The sequence below is a fragment of the Physeter macrocephalus genome, chromosome 13 (assembly GCF_002837175.3).
Source record: "Physeter macrocephalus isolate SW-GA chromosome 13, ASM283717v5, whole genome shotgun sequence".
NCBI classification, from domain to species: Eukaryota; Metazoa; Chordata; class Mammalia; order Artiodactyla; family Physeteridae; genus Physeter; species Physeter macrocephalus.
Window position 1 is genome coordinate 13,858,226 of NC_041226.1, and position 23,191 is coordinate 13,881,416.

The following is a 23,191-nucleotide window of genomic DNA, read 5'->3' on the forward strand; positions in this document are numbered from 1 at the left end:
TAAAAATTCATTAGCCAAGACTTTTATGACTTGGTATCTTATCAGAATATCTAGATGAAGAATTTTTTCTTTAAGCTCCCAATGAACCACTGAGTAGCTGGGTAAATTTGAAAATTGCCATAAATGCCCTGAGCCTTAGTTTCTCCAGTTATATATGGAGAACTAATATTTAATACCATTTTCAAATTTTTAAAAAGTCACATGATAACACTATATAAACAAAATGCCTTGTAATATATTGTGAAATAATTAGAATAAAATTTTTGAAGTTGAATTTATGGAGACTACCACCTATTTTAAATTTCTAAATTCTACAGTTACTGGACAGTCTGAATTTTGGAGACTATAGGACAAGAAAAAAATACAATAAGGCTAAACTGAAGAAATAATTTTCAAAATGGGGAAATATAGTCATAAACTTGGCTTTTAAAAAATTTGAGTCATTGTAAAACCATCCATGTGTCATACTTACAGAGACACATGGATGGTTTTTGCTAGGCTGATTTTTTGGGTTACTACCTAAACTGTTGAAACTGACAGATGTCTAAACTGTAGAAATTCCGCTGCAAACACAATGCGCAAAATAAGTGAGAATGAACGGATTTCAGTGCTTGATGTCTGGTCTTCAACAGATAGTCATGTGACTGGACAATCATTCACTCAATCAAATCACAGAATTATGAAGGGTTACTGAACAGTAGAAGAGTGAATTTTTATGCCACTGGTTATCTATGTTCCTTCCACATTGGCTGAAAAATTGACTGCTTCTTTGAGAATAATATGATAAGTTTACTACCCTTAACTCTTCATCAAATTTTTCTTTATACTCCAACAATTACCAAAGAAATTTCACTGTTTGCGTTTGTGTGCTTGATGACTGAAGTATGTCAAGTTGCTATCCAGGTCAAGGCAAGAAAGTGAATATGCTTTCGCGGTATTTTAATTGCCAGCCCGTAAATAAAATATGTAATTTAAGAAATTTTGATATACAAATATCCAACTTATGAAACAGTTACATTTTGAGGAGGATTATCACTTTGAAAAATAATTCATCATTTTACAAAATAATTCACCACCATTATTTCTGTTTTTACAGAGCTAGTTCCCTACTGAAGTTAATATAGATGTATTTACACAGATATTTTCAGGAATACATTCATCACAAACAGTGGAGTGCATCTTTATAGCATTCTTTCTTGTAAATGGGTTTTCCAAAACATATCTATGGTTAAGCGAAGTGCTATGAACTGAACCTAATTCTACTAAAGTTATACTGAATTTTCTAGATCCTTTTCCACCCAACCCTGGCAATAAATAAGTAAATAAATAAAGGTGAGCAACAAGAAGATCAAGAGGGCATGAACACAGGATACATTGTTTACACAAATCGAAACGTGATGTCAAATCTCTTTCTGGTGTTTAGGAATTTCTGTTGATAGAAATATGAATAGAAATCAGAAGCAGCCTCAGATTACTCACTTAAAAAACTTAAAAACACATCATCCCTTTACGTGGCAATTCTGCTGTTGTTTTATGTTTTCTTATTCTTTCCCTGCTGTTCCTCTTCATTAACACTACCTAATATCACTACATATTTAGAATAATATCCAATTCTAGGATATCCAGTACAAGCAATATCCAATATTTTGTTTCAACTCATAAATAACCTCTGTCAGTGACATCCGAGGATTGTTAGAAACCATCATTTCTGGAACACTGAAAAGCAGGGTGTTAACCTGCTCCGAAGAAATCCTTCTACTATCACCATGTTTACCTGTAAAACATCAGCACCCTAACCTGCTATAAATAAGCTACTGGGAAAAATTTTTTGGTTGCTTTTATTGTTGGTGGTGTTATTGGAAGGAACAGAGGAAATCTGGAATTAAATTTCTTGTGAAGTATGTATCATGGTGATATATATGATGTTTACCGTTGGGGGAAAAACATACACACACAACAGAGGCAGCAAAAAAGGAATCATTGGAAAATACCGCACGTATTGAGAGTATGACTACAATTCCCCTACTGCTGTATGTCTGACTTAGAACAACTCGAGTATTTCACCGTCTCCCAGGGCTTATTCTGAGTCCTAACATATTTGAGATGAAGGTGTTCCTGAAGCAGTCAGAGCAATTCATTAGGCTTATTGGGTTTCTCTAAACCTCCCTGGCCCATTGCTAAATCCCTAGGACAAAATCCAGATGTAGGAATGAGCGGCAGGTCAGTGCCTCTGGCTTTCCGGAAAACTAAAATCTAATATTTCAAGTTGAATTCTGATATCCCATATCAAATCCATTAAAAAAAAATCTACTAACTTCTATAATGTGATTGTCTAAAGAGTCAAATACGTTACCTCTTTAATTTTGCATATTCCTTTTGCTTTACAAGAAGGGCCACAAATTTATGGGGTTTACCAAACTCATTCTCTCAAACTGTAGCATTTCAGAAGTGGCAACAGTAACGTCTATGTGTACACATTGTTTTGCCTGGTCTGCATTCTGAGAGGCAGTACAATAAAGCAGTCAAGGGCATGGCCTTGAAGGACTCATCATAGCTTCATCACTAGCTGTGCACCTCAGCTTAGTTAGTGCTTGCCTCGATTTTCTCACCCAAAGAAGTGGGGATAAGAATAGTAGCTACTTCAGAGGGTTGTCATGAGCAGTACATGTGTTTTAGTACACACATAGCACATAAGACAGTGGCTGGCATTGCTATTGCTGTTAGTCCTTATTTTTGATGTACGGTAATCAGAAACTGGGTTTTGTAATACTACGCAGTTTTTGGTCAATGCTAAATCATATATGATTTGTATAGTCCATGGAGGTAATTTTTGACGAAACAAACTCAGCATGTTTCTGTTGATTTGAAATAAATGCTATTGCATGTGGTGAGGAAACCTATTTCCATGGTGACTTAAATAGATACAAGTTATAGAATTTAAATTTTAAGAAGTTGCCAGCACCTTTTTTGATATTAGGTGAAAACACTTCCTTTCCCGTGAATGAGTATAATATAAGGTAAATTACCTTATAAACAATAGAAGAAACAAGCAGTGAAGATTTGTCCCCATGGGGAAAACTGTATAGCTATACCTACTGTTAAAATTAATAATGATTTTTGGGTGATTTTAATTCTAAAGAAATACCAGTGACTGGGGTAAAGAAGAAGAAACTACTAGGTTTTTGTACTTCTTTTGAATTACAAAAATGTTGCACTGATTGAAAATGGGATTTAACTTTGCTTAGATTTAGATTATTAGAATGAATTCATTTTCATCTGGATGTTATGAACATGCAGTCATCTCGCTTTGTTTAAGGTGCTTAAATTGTTCCAATTTATTGTTATTCTTTTCTAGAACTTTTGCCACATTTTTGAAATTCCCTTATTCACAAAGCCTCATATTTATACTGATTGGCAGGTGAATCTGAAAAAGGTCATTCAAAAAAACAACATTAAAATAAAAATTATTTTCTGACACAATGCCATTAAAAATCATCAGTGGGCTTCCCTGGTGGCGCAGTGGTTGAGAATCTGCCTGCCAATGCAGGGGACACGGGTTCAAGCCCTGGTCTGGGAAGATCCCACGTGCCGCGGAGCGACTGGGCCCGTGAGCCACAACTAGTGAGCCTGCGCGTCTGGAGCCTGTGCTCTGCAACAAGAGAGGCCGTGATAGTGAGAGGCCCGCGCACCGCAATGAAGAGTGGTCCCCGCTTGCCGCAACTAGAGAAAGCCCTCGCACAGAAACGAAGACCCAACACAGCCAAAAAAATAAAAATAAATTAATTAATTTTTAAAAAATCATCAGTCATCAACATTTATTAAGACGAACATTTCCTTTACTTACTGAAAGGAAAAACTGGGCAACCTAAAACTCTAGAAATTATACCTGACTTTCATTTTAAAAGTCTGAGCTTGACTCTATGAGAAGGAGGCTTGTTTGCTTAAACTGTGTATGATAATGTTTTACATGTTCTTAAAAAAGTTGGATAATATTTGTGTTTTAAAGCCAAATTATAGGGCTGAGTGAAAAGTCCTTGCTGAGTAACCATCTCTAGAGACCCTAAAAAGTTGTGAAAAGCTCTAATATTTCAGCTACATTGTTTTTTGCATATAAAAATATCTATTATAGGAGTCAACTAGCACATATATTGAGTCACATTTGTTTTAATTGAAAAAGAGAGCTAAAAATTTCCTGTAAGTTATTGCAACAGTACAAGAATACAAGGTGCATTTATTTATTAACAGCAACAACAACAAATTGTAAAACAAATTGTGAAAGCAAAAGCGGGCTACAAAACAAGGGTGTTTGATAGCCTTTGCCTTATTTAAGCATGACATGTCAATACGCCCCAGTTGATAAATGCTATAAAGTGTACGTTAGCATTGGCTCATCCACCTTTAAACATCCCCCACCCAGTGCACTATGGAAAATGTGCGTTATGGATGAGAAATGCTTCCTCCGTCAAGTATCACAATCTTGTGGTCACGTAATCTTCGTGGGTGACCATGTCTGTGAGGTTTGCATCGTAGTCTACACTGCAGTCCTCTTCCTTTGCATGTTTCTCCTTTGGTATGATTGGAACCGTGTCCTCCACCACCACCTTCTCTGACTTGAACGAACACACTCTCTTGCCCACCTGTAAACCCAGGGAATCCGTATTTCTTTCTCGATGATCTACTAATATACACTGTTCGCTGAGACCTGGGATGTTCAAGTCACCCCGGGAAGCTAACCCTCGAGATTCCAGTTGGATGTTTGTCTCTAGTGGTGCTTCAACTTGTTGACGAGCCACCTCTTCCGAAACGGAGAAGATTTGGTTTGCATTTTGCTCGGCAGCGTGTTGTTTTGATCGTCTATGAAATAACCCGAAGTTTTTGATATCGGTCACAAAATTCACTTTTCTCTGCTTCTCCCTCGGTGGCTCCTGCACCACCAGGGCGGAGCCGTTGCTGATGGTGTGTCTTTCGGAAGCGATCGCTGCTGATCGTGGGTGAATCAGGGTGGTTAAGTCGAAGAGGCTGAAGTTCTTTTTCTTGTCCTTGCTACTACCTTCGTTATCACTCTTTTCATCCGAGTCTGCGGAGTTAGAAGAATCCTTCGTGCCCTGAGCAGATTGGACCGTAGAGAGTTTGCTTCCTCTTAGTAACCCCAGGACTTCAAAGCGGAAGCTAGAAATGTCTTGCTTCAGTTCCTAAGTGAAATGGAAAACGATGAAATTAGTCTGTGACCTAAACAAATAAACGTTAGGAATCATCATCTGCTCGTTTCATATATGGATCTGACATGTCTTCATTCATTTTTGAGAGCTAGGCGTCCACTCAGCTGTGGTTCTGTTTAGAATTGTCATTTCTCTCAGGGGCACTTGTATCTATTTGTTATCTCCTAACTTCCCTATCGGAGTTCTGTAGTAACAGGAGACTTCCTACGGTTGATGTAAAAAGAAACAGGAAGAGTTTTCTTTCCCACCACTCTGTAGTGGAGTATGTTGGTTTTCTTTGGAACTACAGTTTCAAATTCTTTCTCTCCAAAATATTCATCTGCTTTCAAGTCATCTTACATTCTCTCAGGGACATTTTGCTGTCCAAGGGGATATCTAAAACAGAATAATTAAAGTGGAGTCTACCCTTCCAAGAGTTGGCAGTTAGTTTCAATTGTTTATTACCTTGGAGTTGATTTTATCCCAACCTCTGGGCATAAAACATCAGCCACTAAATCCTGGGAATTGATTCAGAACACACAGCACTTCCTAGATTCAGCCATTTATCTTTTGGGGCAGCTGAATTCTCAGTCCTAATATGCTGGTGGCCTTGTGGTGGCCTCCTGCCTCCAGTCCATCTCCCAAAGCATCAGGAATCGTTTAACTCCAAAATTCAGAGGTGTGGCAGCAAAGAACATTTTGGATCCTAGCCAACTTTCAATCTGTGCTTTAAGTTTTGCAATTTATGTCTCTTCTTACCTAACTGGCTGCTTATATTTATTCTCTGTTAAGCCTGCTGTTTTTCTTTGTCAAAGGTCTCTTGTAGGGTTTTTTATTGGTTTGTTTTTGCCTATGAGATCTTATTGGCTTTAGTCAGTCTTCCAAAATCTCTAGCAACTCATGCAGGCTAACAAAGGCATTTAATACACATGATATGAGCAAATATATACTTCATGTAGTCTACCTTTCTTCTGTGATAGAATTGAAAAAAAAAAAACAAAAAAACTCAGGGAGAAAAACTACATTTATAAGCTACAGTTAAGCTCAAACCTTAAATTTTCTTTTACCAAAGCCGTGCCGAACACAAAGAAGGTTTTTGTTGTCGTTGTTTTCAGAACGCTGGTTACTAAGTGTTTCAGGCTTAGAAATCAGACCGACATTTCCAAAAGTAAAGCTCACTCAGTAGAGTGTGGCTGAGATCAGCAATCAGAATGCCACAGGCACTAGATTTTTCTCTGCCTCCAAGTAAGTCCCCTCAGTCTTTCAGATTAAGTCTGTTTGAAAGCAATGTACTTTGAAAAGAAATTTTACCCTTTTTAAAAAAATATATAAATCAATAGGGCTTGAATTTTAAAATCAGAAGACAGGCTTGCTCAGAACACGTGGCCCAGTTTCCAGCTCTGGTGTTAAACGTGCTGCACCTGGTTCCACGCTCTGCGGAATCTGCCTTTTGGCGACAAAGATGAAAGTGGTTACCTTAAAGTTCTCCTCAGTCAGACCTTCTTCAGTTTTGGCGTCTCTAATCATTGCAGCCACGTATCGCTTTACCAGGTTTCTCATAACTTCCTGAGGCATTTGAACACAAGAGAATTGATATTCAGTGCATTAATGTGATTTCTCTCTTGAGTCGGTTCCAAAGAGAAGATTGTGCTTTATTTTAATGTAAGTGTCAAGATATAAGAATAACTTACTTGATATTGGTGATGTCTTCTTAAATTATCAGCAGCTCGCCTCTGAAAAGGGAAGGGACATTTACTTTTTGGTTATAGTGATATTGTACCATTCTGTAAAGTAATGCCTGGTTCTTTTAAGCAAGAATATTATTTCTCTCATTTCTGCAAAGTGGGAATTTTACTGGACAACAGACAATAAATAGCTAGAGAGAGTGCTTCATATGAATCAAAAGAATAAATGAACCAAAACAACGAAGGGCAAGGTTATAATTCCTATGGCATTTAATATATAGAATAAGTTAATGATGATGGCAAGATTGTTCTTTTAATATAAGTGATGAAGAATTAAGTAATCATACTTAGTATGTATCCCAAATCATTTTAAATGATCCTAAGAGACACAGATGGGACATATCAAATACAAAATAAATGTCAAATAAAAATTTGATGGATAAAAATCTAGCATTATAACAATATGAAGATCTTCATCAATATCAACATAGCAACATTAAGAATTTAACCATGAAATAAAACATGTAATCAGAAACACTGTTAGACAGTGAACTCCCCAACACTTAATTTCAAGCAGATGTACATTAAGAGGAGACTGCTGTTTTAATTAGATGGTTGAATTTAACAAAATAAAATAAAAGGTTCTGTTCAAAGATAGGGCTCATTAGATTAAAAAATAAATAAATGTGACTCTGAGCTATTATTTTGAAGAGATCATAATGGTTCGGGAGCAGAGCTGGTGTTAGCACAGAGCAATGATTATGGAGTGTAAAATGGAGAAAGATGTTTAAGGACTAAAAAGTGTCCATTATAAATTGAGTTAAATAATAAATTATATAAATTAAATATTTATATTAAAAACATAAATATTTAATATCTTTATTATTTTAAAAATTAAATATTTAATAAATTAAATCTATAACAAATTATATATTTGCAGATTTCACTAGTATTCTAAAGTTACTAGAAAAACAGCTATCATAATCCCAATTTTATGCATGTCAAATAAATATCAGTATTGATTCTTAAGGAAGAAAACTAGCCAAAGTAATGTAAAATAAAAATACTTCTGTTACAAGGGAATGACTTTGGTAAACTGTGAGAAAGCAAAAGAGATAACATATCTTGGGTTTAATTAAGTCTTTTGATCTTGTTCCTTACTAAATAATCATAGGCTGTTAAAATGGAATTTTGAAAAGAGCTGTGAATACATCACTGTGAAATGATATTAGACAAAAATTCAAACAATTCAAAAGAACCTCTTTTTTTCTCTTTAGGGCAATAGGGGAAATTGGCATTTTCACTGGCCATGAGAATGGATTTGTGTTTCATGACTATTAGTGACTTTTAGAAACAGATGAGACCGTGCTTAACTTTCTAAAGGCCACTAATGATTGGAATACCATTCAATATTACATGAATCTTAAGAAACAAATTTTCAAATGATTATGGTATTAATTAAAAGACTGGGAAATTTGAAACTTCATACAAAACTAGAACATCTTGAAAGAAATAGAGCATGGGAATTTTATGACTGGGCCACAAGATGGAGGTATGTGACTCCTGCTGAGACACAGATCAGCTGAAACCCGAGACAAAAGCACTTCTGGAAGGAAACAAGCCTTCCAGGTCTCCTTCACTTTTTTTTAAGTGAACACAAATACAAAAGCAATCTGTACGCTAACTTCTTTAGCACTCTCAGTGTAAGTATTGTACAGGAGATCGTGTTCCATGGTTTAAGTAAATAGAAGCTCTGAATTTACTATAGAATTTAGTCGACTCAATTTTTATTATCTTGGGGTTCTATAGCATTTCACTAGTTTAGTCTGTAAAAAGCCAATAAAAACTAGTCAGCAGAGAGCAGTTTGAAATCATGAGTTAACTTTAAATTTCCTTAATGCAAAACTAAAACTAGGGATGACAAAATCAGAAAATTATGAGTAATAAGTGAAAATTATCATGATGCATTTTAGTATTAAAATGAGCACAAACTGTCTTCCCTTCAGTAGAACCTTACTCATACATGAATTTTAAAATTGTAATGCAAATATAAAAAGATCAAAGATCACACTTTAAAAACTAATTCCAGGTTTATTTTTCTAGGAAAAAGATTTTTTTAAGCAAAATAGTCTGGCAGAAGGAAAGAACATAGAAAAAGTTTACTATGATAACAGTAAAAATTTATTCAATATCCATAGCCCAGGTTTAAGGCTAAGTTAATATAGTTCATTGTTTTTGACAGCCAATTTGTTTCCACAACTAGATGGTCATACTACAAAACAGTTTTTAGTCTTGTGAGATTATATCAGCCAACCGAACTTTGCTATCCTAGGAAGAAAATAAGAATGGATGCAGTTAACCATCTTCTGAGTACTGAAAGCAAAACTGAATGCAATGAATTCACCAGTGCTTATTGACCATTACTGTCAGGGCTACCTGTGTCTATTTTCTTACTTTCAGGGAGGTAATGTGGTGTGATGTTAAGAGCACCTGGGACTGAAGGTGACTAAGCCTGAATGAGGAATTTATCTCTGAGACCCTCTCCCTTCCACATTTTTTATTTTGCAAGGTAAAGATAAACTCACTGAATGATTTTGAAGATTAAATGAGATAAAAGATTTAAGGCTTCTATTACTAACGAATGTTAGTTCCTGTCCTTTCTCCATTATTTTCCCTTTGTGATTAATATTATGATTTAACATACCTAAAAATATGTTTTAAAAAAATATTCTTGAATCACAAAACCCGTGGATAGTTTAACACATATTGGGATTGCCTCTGGAAAAGTAAAAGAATGTACTTAGGGGTAATTATCTTTCTTTGTGTGATTTGCATGGCATTTCATGCTTGAGAAGAACATTTTCTTTAGCTAGAGAGTTGGACGCTTCAGCCTAGGCAATAGAGATTTGGAAATTAGAAATTCATATTTAAGTGATAGGGTGAAGGGATGGTCCTGGTAAATATGGATAGATGTAACACAAATTCTGTAGGCAGTTATTTTTGTTTTATTAAGAATTTATTATTTTTTAGAGCAATGCAAGATTCACAGCAAATTGTAGGGGATGGTACAGAGATTTCCCTTAAACCCCTGTCGCCACACACCCTTAGCCTCCCCCACTATCGACATCCCCAGCCAGAGTGGTGCATTTGTTACAATTGATGAACCTACAATGGCACCTCACTATCACTCAAAGTCCATAGTTACATTATGTTCACTCTTTGTGTTGTACATTCTGTGGGTTCTGAATGGAAAGGAGCGGACAGTAAGAGTCCCAGGGGGACAGGGAATGTTGAGGGGAAACAGAGCTGGAGGCCTGGGGCTGGGGTGGAAGCATGATGACTGAGATTTCTAGCCTGGCTGCTGAGATGTTGGTGCTATTAGAAAAATAATAAAGAATTCAATTTGGGATATGCTGACAAAGGACATTAAGGTGGAGATGCCACTGTCTACTTTATATTTGGGGGGAAGGTTGGGACTACAGAAAAAGACTTGAGGATTCTATGCATAGGTACAAGAGTGGATACAATCACAAATCCACATTTCTTGGCATTGCTCAAGGGAAACTATCATGAACAATAAAAACGTCAATAAACTGTGAATATATCTATTAGGAATGCATAAAATATTCCTTTCTTTTTAAATTAGCTTTCTCAGGCTAATACTAAAATTAATTTAATTATCTAAATTCTCAGAATCTACCAAAGGTCAAGGAACACAAGATCAGGTTTCAAATTTCAATACATGACGACTGACAAGTAGGCATTAAGAACAGACATGTTACTTATTAGAACCGAAGAGCTGGTCCAGTCTCATTGCCTCATTTATAAGCAAGGAAACCAAGGTCCACACAGTTGAGTGAATAACGAAAATACTACAGTGTTCTAAAGGCAGTGCCAGTTCTAGAATCCCAGGCTAGAATTTACTCTTTACTCCTTGCTTTTTCGATCAAGTAGACACTAAGAGACATATAAGAACATCTGCTCTGCATCCTATGACTTTGCCTTTTTCTCCCAACACATCTTAGTTGGTGGGTCAGCATCCTTTCCAGACTGGATCCTCATTTATTTAAATAAAAATTAACCACAAAATGCATGGCATATGTTGTACTACTTTCCTAGGGCTACCATGCAAAGTACCACTAAGTGGGTGGCTTAAAACAACAGAAATTTATTATCTCACACTTCTGGAGGCAGACGTCTCGAATCAAGATGTTGGCAGTTCCATGTTCCCTCCGAGACTCATCCTGCCTTTCCTCTTCCTAGCTTCTAGTGGTATCTGTTAATCTCTGGTGCTCCTTGGCTTATGCCTGCACAAAAAATTCCAATATCTACTCCATCACCACATGACATGCTTCCTGTGTTTCCAGGTCTTCAAATGTCCATGTTCTTATGAGGTCTCTCCTCCCATAGGAGCTCATCTTAACAAATCACATCTGCAAAGACCCTGTTTCCAAATAAGGTCATATTCTGAGGTGCTGCGGATTTTGAGTTCAAAGTATCTTTATGGGGGAGACACAATTCAATCCATAATATATACACTCTTTGCCATAAACATAATGATCATTTTTGGCAACCGGTGACATCGTTAAATATTTATAATAGAGCTGCCACCAACAATACCTCGTACGTTTGCAACCTCTTTGTTGGGTAAAGATCAGCTGCACTTCAAAAGGATTTACTCTCATAAGGGAAAGCCTTACATCTTATAACTCTCACTGGAAGTGACTAGGAACAGAATGGACCAATGTGTGTTTATAAAAGTAATACAGTGAAGGACACTTCATTAAAAAATACCTAAGTGGGTAAGAGGTATTTAATTTTTTCAAGCCACTCAAAGGTTAAACTTTGACTGATAAGTGCTCTGCAATGACTAGGGATTCTCTATTTTTACTAAAAAAATAATGAACGAGGTAGCATTATAGCATGGTAGACCTGGGTTAGGAATAAAGAATTTTCTGTGAATGAGTTCATGTTTACAGCGTTACTGAGAAATTTGTGGAGTTGCATTTGGCAGCTTTTTCTAAAATAACTTGGGTTGATTTTCTGTTATGTTTAAGAAAAATGGGCCACATGACTGATCAGGGACCTTCCTTCCCTAACTTGATGTCTAGGAAAAATATTTTGGAGGAAGACACGTACTTTAAGATGGCAGTTTTCTCCACGAATTATATCGGAAGTCTGGCATGGTTCTTTGGCAGGGTGGCTTTGAACAGGTGCCCAGGGCACACCTGCCCACCACATTAGCAGATCTCTCTGTTTGCAGGTTCCTCCTGATTTGTTAGGACAAGACAATGGCAGTATTTGGATCACAGAACTAAACATAAAGGAAACAACCAGCTAGTGAGAAGCCTTGCTGACCAGAGGTAACTTCTCATTTCAATAGAAGTGTCAGGTTGCTTTAGAGCAGGAAGGGTTTTGCAGCTTTGAAAGAAAGGGCTCTGGGGACTCCATGGTGACATTTTGTCACTCTTTATCTCTCATTTTCCCCGGTCCAATATGTGGAACGTCAGGCTCACGCCACGTAGCTGGTTCCCTGCAGTCAATTGTCAGTGACGTTTTCTCTCGTTTCCACTCCGGTTTTGGTCTATCACTGATTTTAAGCCCATGAATTATGCCTTTTATTCTCTGCTTTGCTCAGTGAATCCCTGAAAGGGGGCAGCTTGCTGTGCTCTTCTTTTAAAAAAAAACAAGTAAAAAGGCCAGGGGCCATTTCAGGACGTGATCCCTCTGTAAAGATTGTAGTTTGGCTCATTTATAGATGAATCTATACATATTGTTCTCTACAAACATACTTTCCAAGCATATAAAAATAAATGATATAAAAAGCTGAAGTTTGCCTTGTCCAAGCAAGTATTCAGGATCTCACTCTTGAAATACCAAGAAGAAATTTGTTCCTCTAGATTCCCACTTAGGAAAGAAAATTTAATTGAAAGGTCCCATCAGCAAATCTTACAGTAATAAATTAGGGATTGAGAGGTACCCATGGATGAAAACAGTCATATCTGTAAGATTTGTCGGTAGGCCTATGAAAAGTCATGAAGATTAAGGGATGACACATTTTGATAATTATAAAACATGAAGTCTGAAAGGCAAGTACTATTAGCATTTTTTCTTTAGTAATGATAGGTGATGTTAATCCATTCGCTGCTCCTAAGTCTCTTGCAGTGACTTAACTGAATGTATTTCTGTGGCAGCTGGTCAGGCATGAGTATCCCCTCTGTGACCCCAGAGTTGAGTGATGCTAAGGGGCCCTAACAGAGATGGTGTTTCGTGTTCCCCTCACTATGTGCTCCAGAGAAAACGAGAAAGTGGAAAACATAAAGCTAGAGGTTAAAACCATTTTTTATGATTTTGTTAAAAGACCTGGTAGTTTTTTGGTTCAGTGTATTGCCCATTAAACTTTAGCATTCTATTTGGAGACCTGGTCTATGGCATTAAAAATGATTCATATTAATTAAACACTGGAAGGATCTTATTGCATTAACATCTTTTTACTTTAAATTATCTAGACCTCTTGGACAACAAGTACAAACATTGGCTTTTAGTTTAAAAAGCTGAGCTAGACACCAATGCTTTTTTTAACAGGAATTTCTAATGAAAGTCACAGGCTGGAAGTGCTTGTTAAGATGGAAATGCCTGATGGTTCTAAGACACACTAAAGTTTGAGAACCACTGTTTTAATACTGAGAAGGGTATTTGCTGATAAAATGTGTTTAAATTCTATAAGTAATATAAAAAACCAGAAGGCTATAAAATGTTGCTTATTTTATGATTGTACTTTCAACATGCTGCCTCTTTGGTGGGATTCTCATGATTTCGCAGAAACAAGACATCTCTCCATCATGGGCTTGCTCCCACAATAAAAGTGTTGTTCAATAAAGCATTTCTGCTTCATTTCTGCTTTCTCCCATAAAGCATTCCAAAGGAAAACTTAATTTACCTGGAATTCCCAGTCACCCATAAAAGGAAGTCCAAAGTTTAAAAAAAAAAAAGTTAATGAGTTTTCAGAGCTAGTTGTATCAGTTATTACCCATAAATCGCAAGATAAGATCACCAATGTTGGGCTCCCAGACTGTGGCCAATCAGTAACCCTGAGAGCACTGGCTTCAGGCTTGCAGGGAGGGACCAACAGGGTAACATTCAGGCAGCTGCTGGGGACAAGAGTATGTGAAGCACAAGTGCGAAGGTTCAGAGAAAATGCCTCCAAGAATGTATAAACTCTACCTCCAGGTCAGCTTTAATTTTCTTCTTCACAAATGTGGAGCAAGTTGGAATGAGAGCAGAAGGTAGGCCAGCCCGTTAAACAAGGGCTTTGGGATACAGGAATCTAAGAGGCAGCGGAAAACAGTGGTGGGTTCTGCAAAAGCTGCTGAGAAAAATCAAAAGGTGGACACACACATGGAGGGTATTGTTGCAAGGTCATCAGAGTTTTCAGGGAAACAAGAGAGGGCAATGAAACGCACATGGGATGGGGAAACAAAAGACCCGAGTTTTTCCCCAGCTCTGTCACCTAAAACACTGCACAAGCTCTTTTTTGAAGGAAATAGTTGAGCTAAATGATTTCTAAGGTCCCTTGGAAGTGTCATGGGGTCTTCTAAGCCATGCCTTCGTTATACAAAGTGACTGCCAGTGGTACGTCAAAGTCACCTTTCAGTTAATGGATGTGTGTCTATCTCCTTGTCTTCATCTGTCTACACGATGAACTATCAGGTGGATTAACCAAATTGAAATGAACTCACAGCACTCACTTTTGGAATTATTTTCTCATTTAACTCCTCCATGAATATTACAAACTTCTTCTTAATTTACTTTTTATTTATCTTACATTTTTCTTTGCAAATAATGCATATTATTTATTTCCATCTAAAACCTAAATGTATAAAACTCAACTAAGAGTATGCATACCACAATATGTCCTTCTCATTCTGGAAAAGCAGTCTAGGTAAAAGGTAAATGTATAGCACTGAGTTTGATTAGGTTGGTGCTTTACCCAAGCCTCCACTTGGCAGAGAAGAGGCAGGATTGAGAGTAGGAAGAGAATGGAGAAGAGAGAGGTGACTCACAATATTGATTTAGTTTGTCATAAATTCCCAAAGCATAAAAATATCCATTACCAAAGGTTAGTAAAATTTATATGGCTAGGGAAGAAGGAGTGATTTGAGGTCACAGTTAATTGTGAATTATCTTTCTGTGCACCAGCTTGGATCAAAATATTCAAATTTAGAGACAGAGACATTAAAAAGAAACTTGTTTTTCTGACCAGGAATGTATAGAAAAGAAAGCTCTTTAACTTACACCATTTACCCTTTGAATCACTGTTTTCATAGGAAAGCCCAAGTCAATGTTAAACTCCTCTTTGCATCTAAGAAATGATGGTAATATACTCCTAAAAATATGTCAACAGTGGGAGGATTCTGGGGGACGGGAGAGAGAGTTGGAAGTCAAATTCTTAGAGTGGTCCTCCATTATTTTGGTGGCAGCACAGATGGCGCTCTTAAAATATTAGAGCAGGGCCCTATATTTTTTTTTTTACAAGCTCCATGGCATCTTAAAACCCAAGATCCCTTCTGCTATTGCCTAAAATTAAAATATTATAGACAAATTTCTTTTGCGTGTGGCTTTTATTTGGGGGCCCAGAAACTCTTTTTCAATTGAAATACTCCTACGAGAGAAAGCATAATAAGATAGTACTAATAAGTAATATCTCTTCAAGGATTGATAAAATAAATTTCTTATGAATTTAAGAATAAGATGAGAAAAAGGACAAGTATATTGTGATATAGAAGGGAGTAAGCCAGAGTTCAGCAGATTTCAGAGTTCTGAAATCTTTTTCCGTTTATCTCAAGGAAAACATGAATTAATTCTCACACTGCTCTCATGGCCTTTTGCATATAACTATACGGTGATGTTAAATATGTCATGTAACATGTATTACAGTAAGATGTTCTCATATCTGTGTCCCCCACGTTAAAAACAATACCCTCAAGGATGGAAACCATGCCTTCGTATATCTCCTCCCACCTCTAATTCCTAGCTCAGCTCCTGGCATGTGGAAAATGTACAGTAATTGCTTATTAAACCCAACCCGACGCGCAGGCTCAGCGGCCATGACTCACGGGCCCAGCCGCTCCGCGGCGTGTGGGATCTTCCCGGACCAGGGTACGAACCCGCGTCCCCTGCATCGGCAGGCGGACTCTCAACCACTGCGCCACCAAGGAAGCCCCACTGTATTTGTTTTATGAACATTTTTTTTAATGAATTGAACTTATTTTTTAAGAGGAAAATAAGACACTTGGAGTACAATAATTTTGCTGTAAGGTCAGTGATAAACTCTATAAATTAGTATGAGGATTGCAAGGTAAGGCTTCACCATAATCTGACTTCCATTTCTAAGATCAGATAGACACCCAGTTTCCAAGTTCACGGAGTGACGGTTTCTAGGAAAGAATATAACTGCCTCTCCTCACCACCCACTGTTTGCTATACTCCCTTGTCAGTCAATTTCTCTTTAGAATTAGAATTGTTAGAGATGACAGGACAATCAATGCCACTTTCAGGAGAGAAAGCCCCATCTGATGCTGATAACAATGCCTGGTGGGCAATGAAATTAACGAAAAAGAAGACTCACTAAGGGCATAACTAGCAGTCATAAACTAAGTTAAATAAAATTAAAAATGAATTAATTTTTAATTAAATAACTGATATTACTTGATTCTAATATAAAGGCATATTAGAATACTTCCAAAGCAATTTCTCTGGGAAGGTCCGAGTGACTAATAAATGTTAGGGTATTAATTTCTAAAACATGAGAACTTTGAAAATTAGGAAATTGAGTGAGAAAGAAATGAAGAATGACATGTCAGTGGTTTGGCTGGAACAAAGCCTTAAATCCACGCCTTTTCTGTTGGAGTTGCTTGAACTCTTGCTTTCCAACATGAAAGAAATGTCCCAGGGCAGTATAATCTTCCAGTATAACAGGGGCATGGCTCTGAACAGTCCTAATAGTTTTTACAAACACAACTTCTTGGCATTTAATATAATTGGGAGTTAGAAGCAAAATGTTGAACAATTGCACATATTCTGAAATCAATGCACTTGAATATGGCACAGCATTTTCAAGTTATAATATTTGTTCAATCACTGAATTGAGAAATTTTTATCAAGCATTCTCTGCTCTGTGCGGGGGCCTAGGTTAGGCATTAAGAATGTGAGGTATCTGAAACAGATCCTTTCCCTTACAATCCAGAGACAGAAACAGACAATGAGTCAGTCATGCCACAGGTAACCTGAGGTTATAATTCTGAATAGAGCTAGAAATTAAGGTTCTAAGAGAGAATGTACTAGTTCTCCAAGCCTTGACTGGTGGGTTTGGAGAGGCCTATGTACAGTGTGGTTCCTATTAAAATAACAGTGACCGCCCTCAGTGGAGGAAATGGGTTTGTGAAACCGTAGTTAACCATAGTTAAGCAGGCAGTTTCTTAGACACAGTAGCTGTGCAATAAATGTGCACCGAATGCACCCAGTGAGAACAAAAAGAATAAAATGCAAATGTATTCAATAAGGAATACAAACATACTCAAGCACACATTTGAAAAAAAAAACCAGTAATACCAACATGCTGGGTCCTTACCCCTATTGTTCCAAAACTTTCTGGCTTTCTTCTCATCTTTTTCTTGCACAGGTGTGTCCATATCCATTTGATCAGGTACCAGAGAGACTTGGGGCTTGGGATGACATTGAAGGGAGTGGGCAGGGTACCTCCTTCTTCAAAATAACTCATCCAAAGCTTTGTCCGAGCAAATTTCCATTCTATATCTGCATGGTCCTGAACAGGAAAACATGACAAGTGCTGACAGGTTTCTTAATTAATAAGGTGAGATAAACCTCACAGAGAGCCTGTAACCTGACTTTGAGTGGCTCTTGGAACATAATTAAATTGCCTGTAAAACAACGCTGACTCCCAGAGATGGTCATCTAAATTCAGACAGTGGCTTAGCCTAGAAAGGAGTCACAGCTCTCTTGTCACTTTTCATCCTTCCCACTTGCAGGAAACAGACATTTACAATAAATCCATGTTAAAGAGACTGCAGAGATTAGTTATGACTTGAAGATGAATCTTCATTTACTGCAATGTAGGCTTACATTAGCTCAGTTTCATTAGATTCTGGCCACAAGCAGGGCTTTAGGTCTTACCCAAGGCCTTGAAACCCTGCCTAGGTAGGTGCCCATGGCTCATGCTTCTGGTGTTTCCAGTAAAAGTCTTACTTGATATGTTTCCATTTGAATAAACCTTGTCCACCTTTAGGCAACAGGCATAAACTCAGAGAGAAGTTCCTCTAACAAATGTGCAGTAGGGTCTCTGACACAGCATTGAACCCTGACGTAACCTTGGCCAAATTGTACCAGGTGAGAGTGTGGCTAGGGGTTGCCCACAAGCCTGAGGCATCCCCCTAATTATTTATTAATGATTCTGCTTTGTTAATCTCCTGGAAAAACTTAGGAACATTTGTGGCAATTAGATATGGGGCAGCCAGTCTCTTCTTAAATTAGCCACAAATCTTATTTAAGCAGAAAATCTGGGAAGTAGGAGGTGGTAGAAACTAGGCATACATACAAATTCAAAATAGTTCATTTTAACCCATTAATATTATAAAAAAAAAAAAAACCTTGAGTTTTAGAGTAGGAGAAATCAGAGTATACTTCATTCTAATCTTCCTAAATTGCTGTGTGCTGATGAATGCATATGCTGTTTATACATTCTACTCTGAATAATACGAATTTTAGTCTAGACACTGGACAGCTCGTGCTTTCAACGGAAGTCACTGTATCTAGAAAATGCATTGTCTTCATTTTTGCTTAGCAAACGATCGATAGATGGACGTACAGAAGCTACGTCTTCCCCTTGTCTCTCCTCTCCCATTTCTACTTCCTTCCCTACCTTCCTTCCTAAACAAGCTTATAGATTCTTCATTACCGAAGGAAAGCAGATGTTGTTCGCGTCCGCCATGGAGAATGGGACTGAGTGACGTTGGCCTCAGGTAATAAAAAGGCAGCCCCACAGGTGAGGTGTTGGCCTGTGAGTAGTCTCTGCTGTTTCTCTTTCTCAGGGAGTCACAAGTTGAGGATTATCCTGACCCCACTATGTTCTCTTACTGCTGTCACAAAGCAGACTCTTCCTTTGGGATTCTGAAAGGGTCTATAACAACATCTACAGTGGTTCGAAAAACTGAAGGTGAAAAGTTCCAGGCTGGTGATGACTATAATCACCTCTGCTACCCATCTTCTAACTCTTAGTTAATGTTTAAAGCTTAGCTTAGGTATTTCCTCTCCTAGGAGCCAGCCCCGACTCTCATCTATCTCAGCTGTCTCCTCTCCCCAGCCCACGTTACAGTCCTCTTTTCTGTGCTTTTATCACATTCTCCAATTCCTTTTCTCAATATTGAAATTATTTATTGAATTTTTTTGGCCATTCTATGTTCCTTTTTTCTCGAGGGCAGGGACTTCGTATTCTGGGTATCCCTAAAATCAAGCATATGTCTGGCATATACTAGGTGCACAATAAATATCTGATCTATGAACAAAAGAGTGAGTGAGAAGAAGACTTTGAACATGGTCTGCATGATCACTTTTGCCTTTCAACTGTTACATTTTCTTCTTCTTTCATGCTTTATCCTAGAGCTCTGAATTAAGGGTAGCAGGACAAAAAGAGAAAGACCTCAGGGTAAATTCTGCTATTGTGGCACTGGTGAAAATCAAATACTTGGCATGTTCATGCTCCAAGGAGGCATCACAGGCAGGATGTTGGGGTACACCTGTCTCAGGTTCTCAGTGCCTGCTCTCCTCTCAAGTAGCTTTAGAGTTTGGGCTAAACAAGAATAGAAATTTGAAGATCGTTCTCATCTCTACAAGTCACCTAGAAAAACACCCCACACAGGAGCAAAAAGAAAATATTACATGGTTCCTGAATAATGTTCTCTTCTTGATGAAATTGATACATTTAATGTTTTATAGGATCCAAATCGTATATACAATTTCTCTCTATATAGCTTGATAATTAGAGGCTTTCTAATATTTTTGGAAGGGTGGTCTGGAAAATAGAATCCACATTTGGCAAATGTGTTGACTAGAGGAACACAGGACTTCTGAAACAGATATACATATATATTTATGGACTATCTAAAAAGTTTAAGATTTGTGAGATGCTTAAGTGAAGTTCCACAAATTCAGATATTCACCCGCAACTCCTAGGACCTAAGTATATTCAGTGGGAATACTCTAGTCTTGGAATCAGTAAATAAAAATCATTTCTTTTTATGTTTTATGCAGTTTTTCATCTGTGACAGGTGTCTTGCTTCCATAAAGACAGTATAATTAAAATTAGGAGTGCTGCTTCTCAAAATAACAATAATAACACCCCAGAGGATTAGCAATAGATTCAAAGATGCAGTATAATTGCAGTTATTTGTGGAGTAAATGGGCAGCCTGTAATTATTCTTATAAAAAGCTACTTGTCTAAAGTATACACATGAAAGACTTAAGAAATATATTTCATTCCAGTATGGGTTTGCTTTGTCACTATTGCTAATGGCCACAGACACAGATCACTAGTATGCAAGTTGAAGGGGATAAAGGACTTCACCATTCTTGTTCATTGCCATATTTCTAGTTCTTAGGACAGTACCTGGCAACAGAGTAAGCACTTAATCAGAATTTATTGAATGAATGAATAAATAAGCTAAGTTGTTTGGATTCTAGAGTTTCAAATAAACACATATGGTATTGTATATTCTGCTACAGCATTCAGGGTTACTCCTCTCTGACGTTTTTCTGGGCTTTAAGAAACTGAAAATCCTGTGCTTTTTCACTCCGACTCCTCTCTGGGCTAGCTCTTGTATCTTGCCAAGCTAGCATGAGTTTGCTTATATCAAGATTGTAGATTAGATGGTCAGAGACAATGCAAAACCCACAGGGCACTGCATAGAGATGAGTTGCCTATTCATAATCCATAACTCACCTACTGTTTGCCATAGCCAATGACTGCCTGGTAGGATAGATTTAGTATAATCATCTGTAATATGAAAAAACTAAAATAGTATGTAGCCAAGTAGGGTAATAGTGCTTAGAAATATCAAATTAACCATTTATATTATAATTCTGATTCATCTCATCAATAGCAATTATAGATTGTATTTCCTATGATAATAGGATGGAGTATAGCCAGGAACGACACATTCTAGGGGGGAAGTTATTCAACTTACAGCAATAAGTTGGTAAGAATTATTCATCATAGCTATTAACATGTTAAGTAGGACAACCAGAGAGATGATGTTGTATGTCCCAAACATGGTGGCACCAACAAACTCGGTGAATTCATGCTGCGCTTTGACATTGGTCACATATAAGTTGATTAGCCCAAAGATTGACCAAAACAGGGACTGGAGTGTCTCAAATAACCTAGAATAAAGATAAAATGACATTAATAGCTACATTAATAGAACCATTATACAATAAGATAGAATGATAGAACATGATTACTATGAGGTTATAGTTGATTAATTTAAAAATAAACTTAATAAAAAGAATTAAAGAAAATTGTTTCGTTATACTAGCACAAATGTGTACTTAATTTTCTCAAGAGCTTTGAAAACTATTTAGTTTCCTGGCCAGCGATGACAAATCGGACCCGCAGCATGTTTTTGTATAGTCATTGAGTTAAGAATGGTTTTTACTTTTTCAAAGTGTTGGAAAAAATAAATCAAAAGAAGAGTGATATTTTGTGACATGTGAAAATTATATAAATTCATATTTCAATGCACATAAAGTTTTATTGAAACACAACCATGCCAATTCATTTATACACTGTCTATGGTTTCTTTTGTGTTACAATGGCAGCAGTGAGTAGTTGCAACACAGAACATACGGCCCACAAAGCCTAAAATGTTTACTACCTGTCCTTTTCATAACAAGTTTGCAAACCGGTGTCCCAGGGCACCGAGTGACAGTTAATAAATAATAAATCTGCAGGCTTAGTCTTTAAAAAATGTAAGTTCTTTTACCTGATTTTCCTTTTTGATTATAGAAGGATTAAAAATAATGTTATCATTATGGATTTCCACATTTACAATTAAAATCGCACAGAGTGAATCCTGTATTATGACAAAATGTCTCAGAATGCTCAGATAATAAGATTTGCTATTTTTTATATTTCAGGGAACATTTTCTTCATTACTTAACCTACTCCAAAAATGGAATAAGATGAAGAGTGTCTGAACCCAAATGAAGAATTGTTTCAGTAGGACCATTATAACACCTTAATGTAATAAAAAGACAATGGAACTCTTATATTCTTCGAGAAATGGTTAAAAAAATACTGTATTTAAATTATGTTGTGCAAACAAAAGCAAAAAGTATCTTATACGTGGCATGATGACTAAGGAGGTGAGATTTCAGTGGTCAAGTGCCCCAAGGAGAGCAAATTCATATGAGGCCAGTGGACAGTGGTATGGCCTGATGTCAAAAGATGAGCTTAAACTATCAGATTTCCTCTCTGTGAAAGTTTATCTTAGAAATATCAAGAAAATGAGGTAGTTGTTGAAAAGTACTGAAATGACAGGAGTTATGATGTAGAATTAGGATCACTGGAATTATGAGAAGCCAAAGGTTTGAGACAGCACAAACTAAGAAACGGAGAATTGAGAATAAATAAGCCAGATAATAAGTAAACCTTGAAGAGAATACACGTGGAGTAGCTAAGTCATGTTAATATCGGTTCTCAGAAGAAAAATATCGCATGGTCCAGCTCTACATCAACTCCTGCTCTTCTTGAAGCCAGGTCTTGCTCTAGGCTCTGCCCTTGCTAAGATCAACCCTTGCTCAGAGAATCAGAGGGCTGGATTCTTGTACCAGACTCCTGTTACTTAAAACAATCCATGAATTTCTGATCAGTATGACAAGGAGAATCTAAATAAGGATGCCTTAGTTTCAGGATTTCTTTTCTTAAATTAATTGTTCTTTTTTTTAAGTAAGCCATTTCATATTTTTAATTGTATAATAACATTTTAATTATAGGATATGAAATGTAATGGTTTCTTTACTGAATTATTTTGCTAGGGCTGTTCAACTCTCAATGGGGCAAATTATCATAAAGGTTTCAATGTGATCAACCTCAATCAGACCTTGACTTGCCGGCAGGGATGTACTTTGTGAAGAGTTCACCATATATTCTTTTTTTTTTTTTTTTAACATCTTTATTGGAGTATAATTGCTTTACAATGGTGTGTTAGTTTCTGCTTTACAACAAAGTGAATC

The 23,191-nt window shown here is 37.0% G+C and overlaps 1 protein-coding gene across 5 annotated transcripts in view; it reads right to left on the minus strand.

Annotated features, from left to right (window-relative positions):
- Positions 1-4,221: 4,221 nt before the first annotated feature.
- The window catches only part of TRPC4 (transient receptor potential cation channel subfamily C member 4), a 122,244-nt gene continuing 103,274 nt past the window's right edge, over positions 4,222-23,191 (minus strand). Inside the window, exons 6-11 of one of the 5 annotated variants that reach the window (XM_007117009.2) lie at positions 21,142-21,337; positions 17,514-17,708; positions 6,890-6,931; positions 6,675-6,764; positions 5,048-5,192; positions 4,470-4,795 (exon numbers count right to left, since the gene is read on the minus strand). In XM_007117009.2, the coding sequence (XP_007117071.1) occupies positions 4,470-4,795; positions 5,048-5,192; positions 6,675-6,764; positions 6,890-6,931; positions 17,514-17,708; positions 21,142-21,337 (994 nt within the window). Of the gene's footprint in view, positions 5,193-6,674; positions 6,765-6,889; positions 6,932-17,498; positions 17,709-21,141; positions 21,338-23,191 lie in introns of all 5 variants that reach the window. The other 4 variants (XM_007117007.2, XM_007117012.1, XM_007117010.2 and 1 more) reach the window with 4 other exon arrangements.